Below are 21,267 nucleotides of genomic sequence, written 5' to 3'. Positions count from 1 at the left end.
AACAGTAGCAAAATTACAGTTATGAAGTAGCAACGAAAATAATCCTCAGTTCTTGTGGGTTTTTTTCAGGCTATATGGCCATGTTCTAGAGGCATTCCTCCTCACCTCTGAGGATGCTTGCCATAGATGCAGGCGAAACGTCAGGAGAAATGCCTCTAGAACATGGCCATATAGCCCGAAAAAACCCACAAGAACTGAGTGATTCCGGCCATGAAAGCCTTCGACAATACAACGAAAATAATGTTATGGTTGGGGGGTCACCACAATATGTGGAACTGTATTAAGGGGTCACTGCATTAGGAAGTTTTTTGTTTTTGTGTGTGTGTGTGTGTGTCAGGAGAGACTTGAGAAACTGCAAGTCGCTTCTGGTGTGATAGAATTGGCCGTCTGCAAGGACGTTGCCCAGGGGACGCCCGGATGATTTGATGTTTTATCATCCTTGTGGGAGGCTTCTCTCAAGTCCCCGCTTGAGGAGCTGGAGCTGGTAGAGGGAGCTCATCCACCTCTCCCCAGATTCGAACCTGCAACCTGTTGGTCTTCAGTCCTGCTGACACAGGGGTTTAACCCACTGCGCCACCGGGGGCTCCATTAGGAAGGTTGGGAACCACTGATATAGATGATCTGGATTATAGGACAGTGTAGAAAGGGCCTGAGTTGGAAACTGCCCAGGCTGCTGGGCGCCCAAAGCACAGGCTGTCTGCAGGCTCCCAGTCCCTTGGAGGCAAAGCAAAAACTGGATTGTTGTAGTTTTTTCGGGCTATATGGCCATGTTCTAGAAGCATTCTCTCCTGACGTTTCGCCTGCATTTATGGCAAGCATCCTCAGAGGTTGTGAGGTAAAAACTGCCCTCGCCCTGAGTGTGTCCGGCTTCCAAGCCAGGCTGCTACGTGCACCAGGAAAACGGGCTGCCCTGCCTGCTGAGGGGCCTAGTACTGAATGCGAGCCACCTCCAAGCCTAGGATTGGCCCTCCTCCCCTGCCTGAGCCCTTTGTCTCTGCCTTCCTCACCTGGCGCGTGAGCCACGCTCAAGAGGAGCTCGCGGAGGGTGCTGCTGCTGCTGCTGCTCGAGGGGCTCGCGCCTCTGTCTCCTCCTCCTCGCGCCGCCTCGCCGCTGACGTTGGCGCAGAGCCCCTTGCCGTCGAGCAGCGCCTGCAGCGGCTTGGGCTCCTGGCTTGGGGGCCGGCAGCGCAAGCCCGCGCCGCAGCGCTCCGTGTAGACGCCGCAGGGTTGCCCTTCGCGCAAGGCGCACGTCCAGCAGCAGCCGCAGCCGGGCTCCCGCACCGGCTCGAGGCACTCCGGCGTCAGGGGCTTGCACCGCTCCAGAGCCCCGGGCCCGCACGGCTCGCAGCGCACCACCGGCCCCGCCAGCCCGCTCTGCAGCGCCGCCACCGCCCACAGCAGCAAGCAGAAGCGCCAGCCCATCGTCTCAGTCACTCAGTCAGTCAGTCAGGCAGGAGAGAAGAAGGGCCAAGGCACAGGCGCAGGGGGCTCCCTTCTGCCAAGGTGGGGAGAGGCGCGCGCACAGGGCAGGCACTGGGAGAAAGGGCAGGGTGGGGGAGGGGCGGAGGGAGGGAGGGAGGAGGAGGAGGAGGAGAGTCACTCACAGGTACTTGCACCTTCCACAGAGGCAGCAGCACTCTGAGGGGAAAGAAAGGGCGCGCATCTTTTTGCCTCATGCGAGGTGTTCCCAGAAAGCAGCCCTCCTCAGGCACCCACACACACCACTCAGGCACAAGCCAGGACAAGAAGGAACAGGAACCCTCGCCAGTCAAGAACAGGCCTGCCACTGGAACAACACCATTCCCTTCCTTTTTTCACATAGCCAAAAGTGTGCCGCGCTTTAGATTCGATGGCACATCTTCTATAGAAATAAAAATGTAATGTTTGTTTGTGGGATTAACAGAACTCAAAAAACACCAGACAAATTGACACCAAATTTGGACACAAGACACCTAACAGGCCAATGTATGTCCTTCACTCATAAAAACAGTGAAAAACACAACAGAAGGGACTTAAAAAGCCCCCAAAAGCTAAATGACAATACAGTAAAAAGGGAAGAAGGGGCGGGGGAAGAAAAGAAAGAAAGAGGGAGGGAGGGAGGGAGGGAGGGAAAGAAACAAGGAAAGGGAGAAGGAAGCATGGAAGTAAAGAGAAGGAAGGAAGGAGAGAAAGAGGGAGGGAAAGAAAAAGGGAGAAGGAAGGAAAGTTAGAGAAAGAAGGAATGAGAGAAGGAAAGAAAAGAGGGAGTGAAGGAAGGGGGGAAGATGTAGAGAAAGAGGGAGGGAAGGAAAGAGAGAAGGAAGAAAATAGAGACAGCAGAAGAGAAAAAGGGGAAAGGAAGGAAAGAGATAGAGGAGGAAGAAAAAAAGGAAAGACGGGAAGGAAGAAAGGAGGGAAAGAAGGAAAGAGGGAAGGTTGGCCACAGCAACGCATGGCGAGTACAGCTAGTCTATCTATATAAAAATGTAATGTTCATTGTGGGATTAACAGAACGCAAAACCACTGGAGGAATTGGCACCAAATTTGGACATAAGACACCTAACAACCCAATGTATGTCCTACACTCCCAAAAATTGATTTTGTCATTTGGGAGTTGTAGTACTTGGGATTTATAGTTCACCTATAATCAAAGAACATTCTGAACTCCACCAACGATGGAATTGAACCAAACTTGACACGCAGAACTCCCAAGACCAACAGAAAATACTGGAAGGGTTTGGTGAGCATTGACCTGAGTTTGGGAGTTGTAGTTCACTACATCCAGAGAGCACTGTAGACTCAAACAATTATGGATCTGGACTAAACTCAGCACAAGCACTCAATACGCCCAAATATGAACACAGATTTATTTATTTATTTATTTATTTATTTATTTCACAGTTTTGTATACCGAGCTTCTCAACCTCGTTGAGGGACTCAGCCCGGTTTACAGCCATAAAAACATATACATTCATTAAAAAATCATATATCACAAATTACACATTAACTTTAAAATACACTAAATATAAAACTACAGTGGTCAGTCGTCCTATTAAGATGGATCTACATCAACTTCCACCCAGAGTCCTATGGTGTTGTCTCATTCCTCAAAGGCCTGACTCCACAGCCACGTCTTCACCCGTTTCCTAAATGTTAGGATGGATGGGGCGGTTCTGACCTCCAGAGGGAGAGAGTTCCAGAGTCGCGGGGCCACCACCGAGAAGGCCCTGTCCCTCGTCCCCACCAGGCGCGCTTGCGAGGCTGGTGGGACCGAGAGCAGGGCCTCTCCAGATGACCTTAGTAATCTTGATGGTTCGTAGGGGAGAATACGTTCGGAGAGTTTGGGGGAAATACATGGAGTTTGGGGGAAATAGACCTTGACATTTGGGAGTTGTAGTCACTGGGATTCACAGTTCACCTACAATCAAAGAGCATTCTGAACCCTACCAACGACAGATTTGGGGGAAACTTCCCACATAAGAACCCCCATGACCAACAGAAAATACTTAAGTCCATCCAGTCCAACTCCCTTCATCAGGGCAAGAAAACATAATCAAAGCCTTCCTGACAAAGAGCCATCCAGCCATAGATAGATAGATAGATAGATAGGGAGTTGTAGTTGCTGGGATTTATAGTTAACCTACAATCAAATAGCATGATAGAATTGAACCAACCGGGACATACAGGACTTCCATGACCAACAGAAAACACTAGAATGGTTTGGTGAGCATTGACCTTGAGTTTGGGAGTTGTAGTCCACCTACAGCCAGAGACTACCATGGACTCAAACAATGATGGATCTGGACCAAACTTGGCACGAATATTCCATATGCCCAAATATGAACACAGATGGAGTTTGGGGAAAATAGACCTTGACATTTGGGAATTGTAGTCACTGGGATTCACAGTTCACCTACAATCAAAGAGCATTCTGAATCCCACTAACGACAGAATTGGGGCAAACTTCCCACACAGAACCCCCATGACCAACAGAAAATACTTAAGGCCATCCAGTCCGACTCCCTTCACCGGGGCAAGAAAACGTAATCAAAGTCCTCCTGACAAAGAGCCATCCAGCCATAGAGATAGATAGATAGATAGATAGGTATGATTCACACACACACACACACACAGAGATAGTATCATAGGTTTGAAAGGGACTCCTAAAGAAGGACAATGATATGTTCCATGTTCCAGACTAGGCAAACCAGACACTCTCCACATCAACACTGACAAAGAAACAGCAAGAAATACTGTTTACCCACAAGTATCAAGAAATTACATATATTAGAAACCAACAATTTCTCATTACTTTATTTTCCAGATCAACAGACTGGGCCACAGCAACGCGTGGCAGGGGACAGCTAGTCTTCTATATAAATAAAAATGTAATGTTCGTATGTGGGATAAACACAACAAAAAACCCACTGGACAAATTGACACCAAATTTGGACACAAGACACCTAACCACCCAATGTATGTCCTTCACTCAAAACATTTGATTTTGTCATTTGGGAGTTGTAGTTGCTGGGATTTATAGTTCACCCACAATCAAAGAGCACTCTGAACACCAACGATGGAATTGAACCAAACGTGGCATACAGGTCTCCCATGACCAACAGAAAACACTAGAAGGGTTTGGTGGGTATTGACCTTGAGTATTGGAGATGTAGTTCACCTACATCCAGAGAGCACTGTGGACTCAAACAATGATGGATCCGGACCAAACTTGGCACAAATATTCCAGAGTCTTCTGCCCTCCTCACCCTTCTTATCTTCCTCATGCTTCTCCTCTTCGCTGGCTGGGGCTTCTTGCTGCAATACCACCTGGGACCCATGGGGCAGCAAGAGGCCCAATGCCACAATGAGGAGGAGGAACAGGAAGGTAAGGAGGGTGAGGGGGTGGCTCTTCTTCTGCCCTCATGCGCCATACCTTCCTCCTCTTCCTCCTCCTCTTCGCCGTCTGGGCCTCTTGCTGCAACACCTCATGGGACCCAAGGGGCAGCAAGAGGCCCCAGGCAATGAGGAGGAGGAGGAAGATGAAGATAAGTAAGGTGAGGGGGTGGCTCTTCTTCCTCCCTCGCCCTCCTTACCTTCCTCATCCTTCTCCTCTTCACTGCCTGGGCCTCTTACTGCGACGCAGCATGAGGCCCAAGGGGCAGCAAGAGGCCCCAAATGGTGAAGAGGAGGAGGAAGAGGAAGGTAAGGAAGGTGAAGGGGCGGCTCTTCTTCCCCCCTCACCCTCCTTACCTTCCTGATCCTCCTCCTCTTCGCCGCCTGGGACCTCTTGCTGCGACACCGCATGGGGCCCAAGCGGCACCAAGATGCTCCAGGCGGTGAAGAGGAGGAGGATCAGGAAGGTAAGGAGGGTGAAATTCTTTTTAAAAAATAAAAAACCCCGTGAAACAGCGGGTCTGCAATAAGTAGACCGCGAAGGAGCAAGGGACCACTGTACCTTGTTTGGGCCTTGTGTTTTATACATGTGATCTAAAATCTGATCACCTTGTTGCCTTTTCCACCTTCCTGACAATGAAATAGCCTTAAGACATGTGTGGAATTTGTTGGACTTGATACTCTTGACAGAGTTTGCTTTCCAGCAAATAATCAGGATAGTTGATATTAAATACTAAATTAATTGAGGAGATGAAAGTTAGGGAGGTAATCTCATTGCACTTCAAACACCCCAGCTGTAAAGAGGTTCACCTAGAGTGACCATATAATGCGGGGGGGGGGGGTGCGGGGGGGTGCGGGGGGGGCTGAGTCTGAGTGAAAGAGGGTCTAGCCTAGCAAACCTTTTGTATCATTACCCCAATACCTCCATCCATATGGGGTATATTGAGTATGGTCTGGATGGAGGACGGTGTATATTCAGTTTTAGTATGACGACTGACCACTGTAGTTTTAAATATATGTGCTTTTTAAATGTTTTATTGTAATGTGTATTTTGATATTTTACCGATTGTATGTGTTTTTATGGTTGGAAACCAGGCTGAGTCCCTCTTATGAGGTGAGAAGCTCAGTATATAAAACTTTGAAATAAATAAATAAATAAATAATGGTGATCAGATCATGATATGAATAAACATAACAGTTTAAATAATGCACCAGTAAGGCCTTTTCGCGAACCACCATGAGAATTTCGGGGGGGGGGGGGGCTTGAGGGGCTTCAGCCCCCCTCCCCCCGAAATTCTCATGGTGGTTCGCGAAAAGGCCTTACTGGTGCATTATTTAAACTGTTATGTTTATTCATAACAGTTTAAATGTTATGGCTGCAGTGCATGTTACAGAGTAGAAAGCATTTCAAGGAAAGTCAGGAAAATATCTGAAATAAGCCTCTTGCTGCAGCGAGCCCCACATTTAAACCAAAACATGGTGACAACGATTCTGCAAAATGTGAAGAACATTATAGACACCTACCCATGCTGAAATGTGTTCTAAAACTGGGAATGCAGCTGGCCGGAAGAAAAACACCCCAGGGCATAGCTGTGCAGCTGTCTACTTGACCTCCTGGGATAGGAAATGGAATACCTCCATTGTCAACTTTTACTTCCCACTGCTTTGTTCTAACTTCTGCTCCTCCAGAGTGCTGCAATGCTGCCCTCTAACTGTAAATCTCACTGAGTGCCAGCCTTCCCTGAGAGTCAAATGTCCAAGGCAATTGCCATCAATGGGAAACGGAGCATTCCAAGAATATGGCATACAGCACCAGTATCCACAGGGCACCAGTTGCCAAAGCATCCAACAACCAGCAGCATTCACAGGACATTATGCCATCAAACTTCCAGGAACTCTCCCAAAACACACAAGATAACACGAGGTATGTATGTCATGGTGTGCCCTTCTCCCCTAGGAAGGGGAACACGGAAACAACTGGTTTGCATCTTCAGGAAGCACAGAATAGCCTTGAGAATGTAACCGTTGCTTTGTAAAACATAAAACAAGAACTCTCGTACTCTAATACAGTCTTTCTCAAGTGTGCTCCTCCAGATGTTTTGGACTTCAGTTCCCACAATTCCTAACATCTGGTAAACTGGCTGGGATTTCTGGAAGCTGAAATCCAAAACACCCGGAGGAGCAGAGTTTGAGAAACATTGCTAATCAGATGATCACTAGATGGAGTGAGTGTTTTACTGTTTCCCAGATGTTTCTAAGGCCCTTTCTCCACTGCCATACAATCCAGATTATTAAAGTAAATGATCCACATTGTCTGCTTTGAAATGGATTATATGAGTCTACACTGCCGTATAATCCAGTTCAAGGCAGATAATCTGGATTATATGGCACTTTAGAAGGGACCTAAATGAACTACTTTTTTTTTTTTACTACTTACACTGCCTTGGTTATTTTTTTCTTTCTCACAGAGGTCTAATGGCAGCAAGGTAGCAGAAAAGTCCATACAGTCCTCCCCTTCTTTGACAAGCTTCACTGTTTCAACAATTCAGCCCGCCTGACCCTCCTTCCAGACTTCCCCCTCCTGTCTCACAACTTCCTCACAACAACAAGATGAATCCACAGCAGACACTCTGCTGGCTGTTGTATTGGATCACACATCGGACACTTCCCAAGTGTCTAGGACTGTGTGATGTATCAGCGAATAATGCGTGCAGGTCCCAGTAAAGTGGCCTTCTGCAACTGGCAGATGGTAATCTTGTCAGCGGCGATTGTGTTTAAGTGCAGGCCAAGGTCTTTAGGCATTGCAGCCAGTGTGCCGATCACCACTGGGACCACCTTGACTGGCTTGTGCCAGAGTCTTTGCAGTTTGATCTTCAAATCCTCATATCGTGTCAGCTTTTCCAGTTGTTTCTCTTCAATCCTGCTGTCACCTGGGATTGCAACATTGGCAATCCATACTTTGTTTTTTAACATGATTGTGAGGTCAGGAGTATTGTGCTCCAAAACTCTGTCTGTCTGAATTTGGAAGTCTCAGCGGAGTTTGATGTGTTCATTTTCTGTAACTTTTTCTGGCTTGTGATCCCACCAGTTCTTTGTCGCAGGCAGATGGTGTTTGTAGCACAGGTTCCAATGAATATTATTATTATTATTATTATTATTATTATTATTATTATTATTATGGCCTGGTGCTCAAGCCTGAACTAGGACCAAGAGGAAGGTGGCAACTTGTAGAGTCAGTGTCTGCATTAACATTTTTCCATTGGATCCTTTCCCAATCGGCAATAAAACCAAAGTGAGATGCTATTAAGGAGACCGAGCGTGGGAAGTGTCTGCAATGAGATGTGCTCATTATGCATTTCCTGTACTGAGGATGTTCATTCTGTCAAACAGGGAATAGTTCCCTTACAAATCTCTATTTGTGATGATGACGGGGAGCTTTTAAAATCCAAGCTGTCTTCTGCCATCAACATTCATTCCCACAAACACAGATCATAAAACAGCTGAGAAGGGATCCCAGGCTAACTTTATCCCTCCTCTTTCCCCCTAAAATCATACATTTGCCATAGCAGCAAGCAAAGTCCCCCACTTCTGGGCCCAAGTATATCATTATCCGCTCTGGGGAGCATAGCAAGAGAAAGCCAACAATACCATTGGAAGACCTCACAGGCCCCTTCTACACTACCATTAAAAATTCAGATTCTGCTTTGAACTGGATTATATGGCAGTGTAGACTTATATAACTCAGTTCAAAGAAGATAATGTGGATTATCTGATTTGAAAATCTGCATTACATTGCAATGTAGAAGGGGCCACAGTTTATCTAGCGGAAGTCATTTCGGAACCATTGGCTATCATCTTTGAGAGTTCTTGGAGAACAGGAGAAGTTCCTGCAGATTGGAGGAGGGCCAATGTGGTCCCAATCTTCAAGAAGAGAAAAAAGGATGACCCAAACAATTACCATCCGGTCAGCCTCACGTCGATACCAGGCAAGATTCTGGAAAAGATTATTAAGGAATTTATCTGCAAACACTTAGAAACAAATGTGGTCATCGCTAATAGTCAACATGGATTTATCAAAAACAAGTCATGCCAGACTAATCTGATCTCTTTTTTCGATAGAGTTACAAGCTGGATAGATGCGGGGAATGCCGTGGATGTAGCATACCTGGATTTCAGTAAGGCCTTCGACAAGGTCCCTCATGACCTTCTGGCAAACAAACTAGTCCAATGTGGGCTAGGCAAAACTACGGTGAGGTGGATCAGTAATTGGTTAAATGGATGAACCCAGAGGGTGATTCTCACCAATGCTTCCTCTTCATCCTGGAAGGAAGTGACAAGTGGAGTGCCGCAGGGTTCCATCCTGGGCCCGGTCCTGTTCAACATCTTTATTAATGACTTAGATGAGGGTTTAGAAGGCTGGATCATCAAGTTTGCAGACGACACCAAATTGGGAGGGAGAGCCAATCCTCCAGAGGACAGGAGCAGGATTCAAAACGATCTTGACAGATTAGAGAGATGGGTCAAAACTAACAAAATGAAGTTCAACAGTGACAAATGCAAAATACTCCACTTTGGCAGAAAAAACGAAATGCAAAGATACAGAATGGGTGACGCCTGGCTCGAGAGCAGTACGTGTGAAAAAGATCTTGGAGTCCTCGTGGACATTAAGTTAAACATGAGCCAACAATGTGATGTGGCAGCAAAAAAAGCCAATGGGATTTTGGCCTGCATCAATAGGAGCATGGTGTCTAGATCTAGGGAAGTAATGCTACCCCTCTATTCTGCTTTGTTTAGACCACACCTGGAATATTGTGTCCAATTCTGGGCACCACAATTCAAGAGAGATATTGACAAGCTGGAATGTGTCCAGAGGAGGGCGACTAAAATGATCAAGGGTCTGGAGAACAAGCCCTATGAGGAGCGGCTTAAGGAGCTGGGCATGTTTAGCCTGAAGAAGAGAAGGCTGAGAGGAGATATGATAGCCATGTATAAATATGTGAGAGGACGCCCCAGGGAGGAGGGAGCAAGCTTGTTTTCTGCTTCCCTGGAGACTAGGACGTGAAACAATTGCTTCAAACTGCAAGAGGGAAGATTCCATCTGAACATGAGGAAGAACTTCCTGACTATGAGAGCCGTTCAGCAGTGGAACTCTCTGCCCCAGAGTGTGGTGGAGGCTCCTTCTTTGGAAGCTTCTAAACAGAGGCTGGATGGCCATTTGTCAGGGGTGATTTGAATGCAATATTCCTGCTTCTTGGCAGGGGATTGGACTGGATGGCCCATGAGGTCTCTTCCAACTCTTTGATTCTACGATTTTATGATTCTGTCTCTCTTTATTTTCCCATCTAGCCCGAAAACCCAATGCTGAGAGGAACAAGGAGTAGTAGGCCCTTGGGGCAGGCCTTTCAGAGGAAAAAAAGGAACTCATAACTCATGATCTATTCTTAAACGCCGGAGGAAGGCGCATTTCCTCCCTGATTCTCCTCCACCTTGCCTCCCGCCTCCTGAAGGCAGTGACACGTCCTCAAAGGCTGGGAAACAAATACAAGTGACGTGACTGACATTTCCTCTTTTGTTTCCTGAGAGGGTGACAGTGACTCCGACATTTTCTTCCTGTGCAATTGCCTTTCCCGGCTTGAAAGAAATACTTTTCCTCCCATTACGTCCATGCAACAGAGGGCGGCCAAGGAGCACGTTCTGTTCCCGGGTTCACTTTTGGCACCTTCGTCACTGCGCTTCCTTTTCAGTCTGAGCCATGGGAATGAAAGGGGACAAACGTGCTACGCCGCTCATCAACTCCTGACGCCGCAACACAGCGGTGGGCTGTTGCAAGTGTCTTTTGCTGCTTCCAACGTCCCTAGTGGAAGGGACACATGGAGGATTGGAGTGTGTTTGGAAGAAAGAAGGGGGTGGATTTTAAATAATTTCAATGAATGTTGCACTTTTCTAAATAAATATACAAAGCTCACCTTGAGAGAGGCTAATCAAAATGGATTCGCTCTTGTTATCTCCATTAGTTTTAGAGGACATACTTGTCAAATTTGCAAATGACACCAAATTAGGAGGGATACCTAATACTCCAGAGGACAGGATCAGAATCCAAAATGATCTTAACAGATTAGAGAGCTGGACCAAAACTAACAAAATGAATTCCAACAAGGACAAATGTAAGATAGCTATGGTGAGCCCCCTCAGCCCGGTCATATCTAATTTCTACATGGAACACTTTCAAAAACAAGCCCTGGAAACAGCAACAAAAAAGCCCACGATATGGTTCAGATACGTGGATGACACCTTCACCATTTGGAGCCACAGAGAATAAGAACTCAACAGGTTCCTGGACCATCTTAACAGCATCCACCCAAACATCCAGTTCACCATGGAAAAAGAAAATGAAGGAAGACTGCCTTTTCTAGGTGTCCTAGTCATCCGCAAACCAGATCAACAATTGGGTCACACCGTTTACAGAAAACCCACACACACAGATAGATATCTACATCAAAACTGCAACCATCACCCAAGTCAAAAAAGAAGCACAATTAAAGGCTTGGCAGACCGTGCAAAAAGAATCTGCGAACCCCACCTCCTCCAAGATGAACTGAACCACCTCAACTCGGCTCTACAGGCCAATGGATACTCCACCTCAGACATCAGAAGAGCTGCAAGACGAGAGTAAAGACGAAGATCCACCCAGAGGAAAAGTGTTCTTGCCATACATCAAGGGAACCACTGACCGCATAGGGAAGCTGATGAGGAAACACAACATACAAACTACAGACCCACCAAGAAAATCGAATAAATGCTACATTCAGCAAAGGACAAGGGGGATCCTCTCACTTCTGCAGGAGTCTACAGTGTACCATGCAGCTGTGGACAAGTCTACATAGGGACCACCAAACGCAGCATTGCCCAAACACGAATCAAGGAACATGAAAGGCACTGCAGACTACTTCAACCAGAGAAATCAGCCATAGCAGAGCACCTGATGAACCAACCTGGACACAGCATTTTATTTGACAACACAGAAATGCTGGACCACTCTCACAACCACCATGTCAGACTACACAGAGAAGCCATTGAAATACACAAGCATGTGGACAATTTCAACAGAAAGGAGGAAACCATGAAAATGAACAAAATCTGGCTACCAGTATTTAAAAAACTCTAAAATTACAACAGCACAACAACAGAGAGGAAACAAACAAGGACATCTAATCACCTCTCAACAAAAGTTTGCTCTAGGCACTGTCAGGCCATTATATGCTAATCAAGGTGGTCAGTTGAAACATTCACACCTAGCTCCAGCAGACAAGAGTCCTTTGTCCCACCCTGGTAATTCCACAAATATATAAACCCTTTTTCCTAGTTCCAACAAACCTCACTACCTCTGAGGATGCTTGCCATAGATGCAGGCGAAACGTCAGGAGAGAATGCCTCTAGACCATGGCCATATAGCCCGAAAAAACCTACAACAACCCAAATGTAAGATACTACACTTAGGCAGAAAAAAATGAAATGCACAGGTACAGGATGGTTGACGCCTAGCTTGACAACAGTACATGGGGAAAAGATCTTGGAGTCCTCACGGACAAGTTCATCATGACTGTGATGCAGCAGTTTAAAAAGCCAGTGGGAGTTTGGGCTGCATCAAGGAACATAAGTAGAAAGAAACAGCAAGAAATACTGTTTACCCACAAGCATAAAGAAATTACATATATTAGAAACCAACAATTTCTCATTACTTTATTTTACAGATCAACAGACTGGGCCACAGCAACACGTGGCAGGGGACAGCTAGTCTGCTATAAATTAATAGCCTTCCATCCAGCTCTTAACCAGATCCAACTTGGTTAACTTTCAAAATCAGGTAAGACCAGGTGTTTTTAGGATTGTTTGAAAAAATAAAATAGCTACCTAGAGCTGAGTTTTCCAAACTCTGTGTCACAACATGTTTGTGTGTTGGCTGAAGTGTGTTGCTGTGTTGTGTGAATGCAATAAGAAACCGCTGAGTCTATGTGAAATAAGCAGTAGATAAAATGTCCAACTCAAGCTGGACAAAGATTTTAACAAAGAGCCCTGGAATTCTTTGTTAAAACCCTCTGTCAAAGAATATTAGGCAAAGAGACCTTTCATTCATGCATCCCCTCCTTGTATGTGATGGGATGATAGGAATGTGTCTGATCTGTTAAGCTGCCAGGCATTTTATTGATGTAAATGTAAAGTTTAACTGTGGTAGGGAAATAGGTTTTTTGTGTCTTAAGCTTTCTTGTGTGTGCTTTTAGATATCTTCTCTCCCCCTAGGGGTGAGAAAAGCGGTATAGAAATACTGTAAATAAATAAATTCTGCCGTTATTTAAAATTTCTGTATAAATCATTCAATTTCTCATTGATTACAAAAACAATGCCATTCTCTGCACATCCCTTTTGCTGTTTGATTCGAAATATGAGAGCAGTTGCAATACGTTGCATATTGTAGTATAAAAATAAAGCAGGATCGTGGAATAAAATAAGAATGCACTACTCAACTTGGTTAATTTTTAATAAACAACTAGCTGTACCCATCACACATTGCTGTGGTCAACCTTCTCTCCCTCTTTCACTCCTCGTTTCTTTCTCCTTCCTTCCCTTTTTTTCCTTTCATTCTCTCCTTCCTTCCTTGTCTTTCTCTTCCCTTCATTCCCCCCTTTTCTTTCCCTTCCTCTTTCTCCCCTCATCCTTCTCTCCTATTCTTGGACTGCGACTCCCAGCACTCCTCCTGATCAGTCTATCTACATACCTACCTGTCTTATCTACCTGGAAGATTGCTGGGAGTTGCAGTCCAGAAATAGGAAATATGCAGGGATTGGGATGCTCTCAAAGAAATCCAAGGAGAAGAAAGCTTGCATCTTGGAAGCAGTGCATTTGGATCATCCTCCTCTTCTAAAGGGCTGTGTTTAGAGGATACTAGGAGCTGTAGTCCGGAAGAGAGTGTGGATATGCTATTGTGTGTTTTGTTTACCGGGGGAATTGTTTTTACACATGCGCTGTAAAGCCTTTTTGCTTTTTTGGCTTTTAAAGTCCCTTCTGTTGTGTTTTTTAGTGTTTTCATGAGTGATGGTCACTTGTTGGCCTGACAGGTGTGTTTTGTCCAAATTTGGTGTCAATTCGTCCAGTGGTTTTTGAGTTATGTTAATCCCACAAACGAACATTACATTTTTATTTATAGATAGAAAGGGCAGAATCTGAGTGCTTGCAAGGATTTTAAATAGAGGATGGATAGTCATCTCTTGGTTGTCAGGATCCTATTTAATCCACAAGATGGGGTGAACTCCCATTTGTCAGCTCCAGTTCCTGCCAACCTAGCAGTTCGAAAACCTGTAATGTGAGTAGATAAATAGGTACCACTTCGATGGAAAAAAGCAAAGAGATGCTCCAAGCAATCTTGCTGGCCACATAATCAGATGACAACACAGGCTTCTCAGCTTGAAAAATGGAAGAGAGCTCCTCCCCATAGTCAGAGATGAAGCACCACCTCTATTTGTATATGATTGTAAAGGCATAGACTGCTGTAATCCGCTCCATGTCCCCTAGGGTAGAAGGGCAGAATACAAATAAAGTGTATTATTCTTAAGCCCTGTCATGTTCTCTTATCACACTAGAGAATGAATCCACTTTAAAGCTGGTTGCTGCCTCCTGCAGAATTCTGGGGTTTGTACTTTAGGGAGGAGCCTTTAACAGCCCCACTAAACTACAAACTCCAGTATTTTGGAGGAGGCAGAATCCAGATTTAAAGTGGATTCAAACTCTTGTGTGAAGCAGTTTGTCTCTGCATTGTGCTTTTGCTATATAACCATATTGGCTACTGTGGCTATGTTAAACATGCATTGGCAATTATCTGTATTAGCATACATATATAATGGGAATTGGGAGTGAAGAAACTGCTTGTTAGAAGATTCATTGTGTGGTAGAGAATGATACAGCAAAATCTTGTCATCTAGGAATTTAAGTATATCTCACTTTGGCTGATAGACCGCTTTTATTTTGAGAAGAATCTTTCCAATGTCTTTCTCACATAAAAGCTGAGAAAGTGGGAAAGGTCAATGTTTTGAAACGAGGGTAAAGTGGAACCTATATTCTCTTTTGGCAAATGGGAAAACTGGATGACAAATTGTAGAATCTATGTGATGCTTATAATGCCTATTAATTCTGACTATAACAGGGATATAGTAGCTTGTTCATGTTTTTCTTAAAGCTATATTGAGATCTTATATTCCTGTATCAGACCATTGGGAGAGCTTTTGTGTATTGCTGCATGGCAGGGTGTTGCACCGCATGCCCTCTGTGGCCTTTTCTATGATTCTAGAAACGATACCACTGTAATGTCACAGTAGAGGTGTGTGAGCATATATCATACTTGTTAATTCTTGTAAACTACTCCAACCCGTTATCTTTTCTACAAAGATGCCATTTCTATCATAGCCTAGACTGAAGAACATCAGTTGAAAGCAAACAAGTCTCAAGGTATAGAATAAGATTTATAAAATTACAATTTTATTAGAATTTTAACAGAGGAGACAATCCAAAAAGCACGGGAAATGACTATACAAAGGTATGAGACCACATTCATTTGCACAAGTTTAAGAATGCAGTTTTTGAGCAGGAATGCAAAGTGTCACTTATATGTAATGGGGATAAATAAACTGTGAATATTTATTATACTGCTGTATGTTGCTGAATAATGGTTAGTTTCTCAAACACCATCAAATTCAATGTTAATTTTATAAGCGTGAACTAATTAATGTTTGGATTATTATTCTCTGCTGTAAAGGTGGGAAATCTAGATGTTTTTCTGACCCTTGCAGCTTCTGACTTCCAAAAATTAGGGGGGGGGGGGGGGATTCAAGCTGAAAGACGCCAGAAACCACACCATCTTAGAAGACGAGGAGGAGGAGGAGGAGGAGGAGGAGGAAGAAGAAGAAGAAGAAGAAGAAGAAGAAGAAGAAGAAGAAGAAGAAGAGGAGGAGGAGGAGGAGGAGGAGGAGGAGGGGGGGGAGAGGGAGGAAGAAGAAGAAGTGGAAGACGAAGAGGAGGAGGAGGAGGAAGAAGAGGAAGAAGAAGAGGAGGAGGAGGAGGAGGAGGAGGAGGAAAATGTTAAACAGTATAGGGATGGGAGTGTCAGGTGACATATTTAAAAGTCGATTTACCAATTAGAAATAAAAAAGATGAATTATTGCTCTTGCAGAAGTCCAAGAAGGACAAACTACTTTTGGGGGACTTAATTCCATCTAGTTGGTTCAAATCATATCTTTAAAGAATACATGTTATATAGAAAGGATTTGATATAAAAAGCTACTTTGCCTAGTTATTTCAGTGGCAGCTATCCTCCTGATCCTAATAATTTATTCAAACATGGATAGTAGAATTATCAATCCCAATGCCTGGCAAAACCAAAAATGTACATTTACATTTTGGAGATTTAATTGTACAATTTTGATATTTCCGTTTCAAAGTTGAGCCCATTTCCTTTACTGTCAATGGAAATGTTGCAGAAACATTCTAATTGCTCTTTTCCTCTGACTGCAAAGTTCCTTTCAGTTGTTCACTCAGGCACAGGTAGGCCTGCATAACTGGCATCATTTATGTTCAAACATTGCCCAAAATCCAATTGCTGTTCCCAATTCAACCAGAACTAATGAATAAATGGAATGGAATTTTTTCTACCAAAATAAATGTTTGTGGTATATCCAATATTTTCTTGTGCCCAAATAAAAGATTTGTGGTTATATTTAAAATGTTTTCTCTTTATTTCCTAACTGACTATGTGATAAAAAAATACTCAGGAAATAGGAGAAGATGAAAGAAAACGCTTTGTGAGTTCACAATGCTTAGTTTTTTAAAAAATATATTCTGAAGGGTTCCATGACCAAAACATTTCTATCAGGCAAAAGCAAATTACATATATACATATTTCCTTATTCTTATCCAACAATAATGAAAATGACATTTTCCTCATTGTTTCCTACAAAAAGCAATGGAAAATATGTCAATTTTTCACTGCACCTTTTACTTTTCTTTACTAACCAGCCCCATTACTGCTTATATCCAACCAAATTAGAGTTACCTCACCTTCATTATAGCAAATGTACAAGGTAAGGATCTAGAAATGTCTCTCTCTCTGCACCATCCCAATAAACCTACATCAATCTCATCTGTGAATAGAGCTGTCCATTTTAAGTGTGATTTCCATCAGTGTCATATTAAAACAACAGTAAAAACAAGTGGTCCTGTCTCTAAGGCAGTGGCAACCATGGCGATCTAGTAGAGGTTCATGGCTTGGCAACAGGAAGAGCTGTAAACCACATAGGTCTCCTTTCGTACCCACCAAATTATTAGTCCTACAAATGCAGTCTCTTCTCTTTTCAAGAATGGTTTCTGACGTCTGAACCTAACAGTGTGTGCAAAAAGCAGCCTGGAAAGAAGCATTTCTAGGTGAGAACGCTGTTTTAAAAAATGCAGTTTTTCCCCACAAACTCCATCATGTAATTCCACTCTTAAAGAACATGGATTTCTAGCAAGGATTCCACATAAAAGTAGTTTGCTAGATTGATTTTCCATTCTGTTGTAATAAAGCGACTGAACTGGAAAGCTGCAACCAAGGCATGAAAATAGTATTTAAACGCCAATCCTTTTCTTCGTGTTTTTGAGTTTATTCAGAAATAGGCATTTGGAATCTTGCTAGTTTCTAGCTTCTTCTGGGTTTAACTCTGCAGATTAATGACAAAATGTTATAAATAGTGAAGGCATTATTGAAACACAATCGGTCCTTGTATTGCTATGCACATGGAACATCTTCCCTGGAAACACATGGCTGCAGAAGATGTGGCTACCATCTTGGAATAATCTTTCTAGTAATTCTTCTCCTGAAATGTCACTCACAGCACTGCCAACATCTTTCAGTTCTTTTTCTGGGAAGCTATCATGACCTTTGACACAAAGTTTACGATGGCACTGGCAGGTTGCTCCGGATCATGCTGTGCAAACAGGTGACAAACGTTATCGGTGGCACTTCCTTGCTTCCTTGCAACAAATCCAAACACCCTGCAGAGAAAGAAAACACACAGTAAACATGCATTGGGGAACAGAGAAACATTGCATTATTATGAAATAACTGGCTACTCAGCAACAATATTTATTGCAGTCCATGGACCCATCAGTAAACGAACAGTCATTTTGAATGCTCCCATCTCAGGAGAAGTTCATTGTAAAAGATACAGGTGCATGGTTTCAAGTAATTGGCTAACTCAGTAATTGATTAATTTACTACCTGTCAATCAGACTCATTAATATACTTAATTCAGTGTCCCTGTGAACTACTTTATGTGGGTAAAACAAGCAGAACCTTGAAAACTAGAATCCTTGAACATAGCTTCAGACTCTATCCTCTACTACCACTTAATAGAAAAATCTCATTCATACACTAGTTTTAAATTCTGTGCTTTAGAAAGAATAATCACAAAGCCTCATGGAGATCAAAATAGCACTTTACTGCAGAGAAAATCATTTTGGATCTCTAAACTACAGACAGTACACCTACAAGGTTAAATGACAAATTAGAGCTCACTTGCTTTCTGTAATCACTGGTAATGAACTGATATCCTTAAAAAGGAGGAACCTCTTGTATCTTATTGCTCGCAATTAAAAGCAGAAGCAGGCTACACTTTGTTGAAGTTTCTTTGCAGAGCCATTGATGCTATTAATGTAAGTAAATTCCTTGTTTTGTTTATATAAGAACTGTCAAAAAATAACTGGGTGACACTTAGCATATCTATTATTTTGTCCTCTCTAAATTTAGTAAAAACCACAGAAGTACTATGATCTTTGATTTAATGAAAGAAGTCTGAAGAAGAGAATTTTGTTCTTGAAACAAGGACACAAAAGCACCCGGGGAACCTTGTTGTGGACTCCCGAGTTGGCTGAAAGCAACACGAACTGTTTCCAGTTTTGATAGTCTCAAGTTTGTGGAATACAACGTGAACTTTTGTTGTAAAATCATTGACTTATTCTCAAATGTACTAAACACAATGTGAACTGCCTTTAAGTTTGATATATTCATTGATGTATATGTCCTATGAAATTATGTTGTAAACCGTATATATTTTGTGTGTTTCACTATTGAAGTTACTTAAACTTGTACCTATGTTGAAGCTTATTTAAATAGGACAATTGCTTATTTACAATTACATTTATAGGTCACCACAAATTTTCTCAACAAATTACTTCAACGAGAACAGTAAGCTTTTCTTGGAAGACACTACCAACCTTTCCCTTGAATATAAGGCAGGAAGCAAATTTTGCAATGAGTTTAGAAACAACCTTTAGTTTACATAAAGAACCGAGATTGTACATTTTAAGAAACCTTGTAGTGCTTGGAAAAAATTGTACCCTAAAAAATGGATTAACAAGATTCTTTTATTCATAGTGTTCTTTAACAATATAGAATAATGGAACGAAGATGTTTAAACAATAACATATACTTATCACAATGAAAATGGGCGTGATAAAAAACAAAAGACCTAACAGAAGCTAAAGAGATCAAGAGAAGGTGGCGAGACTATACAGAAGATCTGTATAGGAAGGATAATAATACTGAGGATAGTTTTGATGGCGTGGTGAGTGAATTAGAACCAGACATCCTGAGGAGTGAGGTTAAATGGGCCTTAAGAAGAATTGCTAACAACAAGACTGCAGGAGACGACGGGATCCCAGCTGAACTGTTCAACATCTTGAAAGATGATGCTGTTAAGGTGATGCATGCCATATGCCAGAAATACGGAAAACACAAGAATAGCCATCAGGCTGGAAAAAAATCAGCTGATATCCGCATACCAAAAAAGGGAAATGCTAAAGACTGCTCAAACTTTCATACAGTGGCATTTATTTCTCATGCCAGTAACGTAATGCTCAAGATCCTGCAAGGAAGACTCCAGCAATACATGAAGAGAGAGAGAGTTGCCAGATCTACAAGCTGGGTTTAGAAAAGGCAGAGGAACGAGAGACCAAATTGCCAATATCCACTGGATAATGGAGAAAGGGAGATTCAGAAAAACATCTATTTCTGTTTTATTCACTATTCTAAAGCCTTTGACTGTGTGGATGATAATAAATTGTGGCAAGTTCTTATATTGAAGGTGAAAGAAGAAAGTGCAAAAGCTGGATTACAATTAAACATTAAAAAACCAAGATTATGGCAACAAGACAGATTGATAACTGGCAGAGGGAGAAATGTGGAGGCAGTGACAGACTTTGTATTTCTAGGTACAAAGGTACAAAGATTACTACTGACGCAGACTGCAGCCATGAAATCAGAAGACGTCTACTTCTTGGGAGGAGAACAATGAGCAATCTCGATAAAATAGTGAAGAGTAGAGACATCACACTGGCAACAAAGATCCGCATAGTTAAAGCAATAGTATTTATTTATGTATTTATTTATTTATTTACTTTATTTATATACCGCTTTTCTCAGCCCTCAAGCGACTCAAAGCGGTGAACAACAGCGATACAAAACATCACGAGACAAGTATAGGGCAATTAAACACAATTGTAACATAAATCATTAACATCAGAATAACAATCATTAGCGCCTCAACAGCAAAATCAGAATCCAGTCTCATCATCCATTATTCCATTCCTATGTTCAATTACACTGTTTAATCAAATGCTTGTTCAAACAGCCAGGTCTTCAATTTCCTCCGTAAAGTTAGAACCCAACTGGGTGACACTGGGCCAGTTACACTCTCCCAACTTCAAAGAAAGGCAAAGGTAGCCCCCTTAACTAAGAATCTTAACTAAATCTTGCTAAGAAAATCCATGATAGATTATCGTAGAGTTGCCATAAGTTTAAACTGAGTTGAAGGCACACAACAATAAATGGTTAAAAGTGCCATGAGTCATATTTGTTCACTAGTTCTTACATTAGATAAGTTTCTGCTTTAGAGAATTCTGAGGTAGATGCACAGCCCTATACAACTGGGTATCGTATACATCTTTACATATATGAAGCAGAGATGGAAATTACAGTTCTAGCTAAGGAAAACTAAAAACAGACAACAGAAAATATTCTTTACACCACGATGTACTTACTTTGCTGAAGGACCATCTTTCATCCACCTTGTTGCATTAATGAATGTAGAGGAAGGAAAGAGAATGATTACAGTTTGGTTTGACTGTTTTGTTATCTCACACAATATGTGAAATTTCATTTAGGAAAAAACACTTGCCACCCTTACTTCCTGTCCTGTGGATCCAAAGCACAGAAAATAACAGTGTTGACTGGATAGTGCCTTCTGAAAAACAGCCTGGGGAAAAGAGAAAAGACGTAAAAATGGTAAGAAGTGTTGAAATCAAGTGTGCTGAAGC

At 42.8% G+C, this 21,267-nt stretch overlaps 2 protein-coding genes and 1 long non-coding RNA gene across 3 annotated transcripts in view; 1 reads left to right on the top strand and 2 right to left on the bottom strand.

Moving 5' to 3' along the window:
* IGFBP3 (insulin like growth factor binding protein 3) overlaps positions 1–1,719 on the bottom strand; it is a 43,661-nt gene extending 41,942 nt beyond the window's left edge. Inside the window, exon 1 of the mRNA XM_060781538.2 lies at positions 1,008–1,719. Coding sequence (XP_060637521.2) covers positions 1,008–1,422 — 415 coding nt within the window. The 5' untranslated portion in view covers positions 1,423–1,719. The remainder of the gene's footprint in view (positions 1–1,007) is intronic.
* On the top strand, positions 1,369–21,192 carry LOC132778510 (uncharacterized). The gene is made up of 3 exons (XR_009631751.2): positions 1,369–1,503; positions 12,624–12,736; positions 21,115–21,192. It is a non-coding gene; the product is annotated as an uncharacterized lncRNA (long non-coding RNA).
* TNS3 (tensin 3) overlaps positions 17,535–21,267 on the bottom strand; it is a 42,553-nt gene continuing 38,820 nt past the window's right edge. Inside the window, exons 10-12 of the mRNA XM_060781537.2 lie at positions 21,138–21,206; positions 20,992–21,018; positions 17,535–17,946 (exon numbers count right to left, since the gene is read on the bottom strand). Coding sequence (XP_060637520.2) covers positions 17,802–17,946; positions 20,992–21,018; positions 21,138–21,206 — 241 coding nt within the window. The 3' untranslated portion in view covers positions 17,535–17,801. The remainder of the gene's footprint in view (positions 17,947–20,991; positions 21,019–21,137; positions 21,207–21,267) is intronic.

This window comes from Anolis sagrei, chromosome 6, assembly GCF_037176765.1.
Source record: "Anolis sagrei isolate rAnoSag1 chromosome 6, rAnoSag1.mat, whole genome shotgun sequence".
In the NCBI taxonomy this organism is placed as follows: Eukaryota; Metazoa; Chordata; class Lepidosauria; order Squamata; family Dactyloidae; genus Anolis; species Anolis sagrei.
Note: the sequence above shows the minus strand (reverse complement) of the source record. Positions and strands in the feature narration are given on the sequence as shown.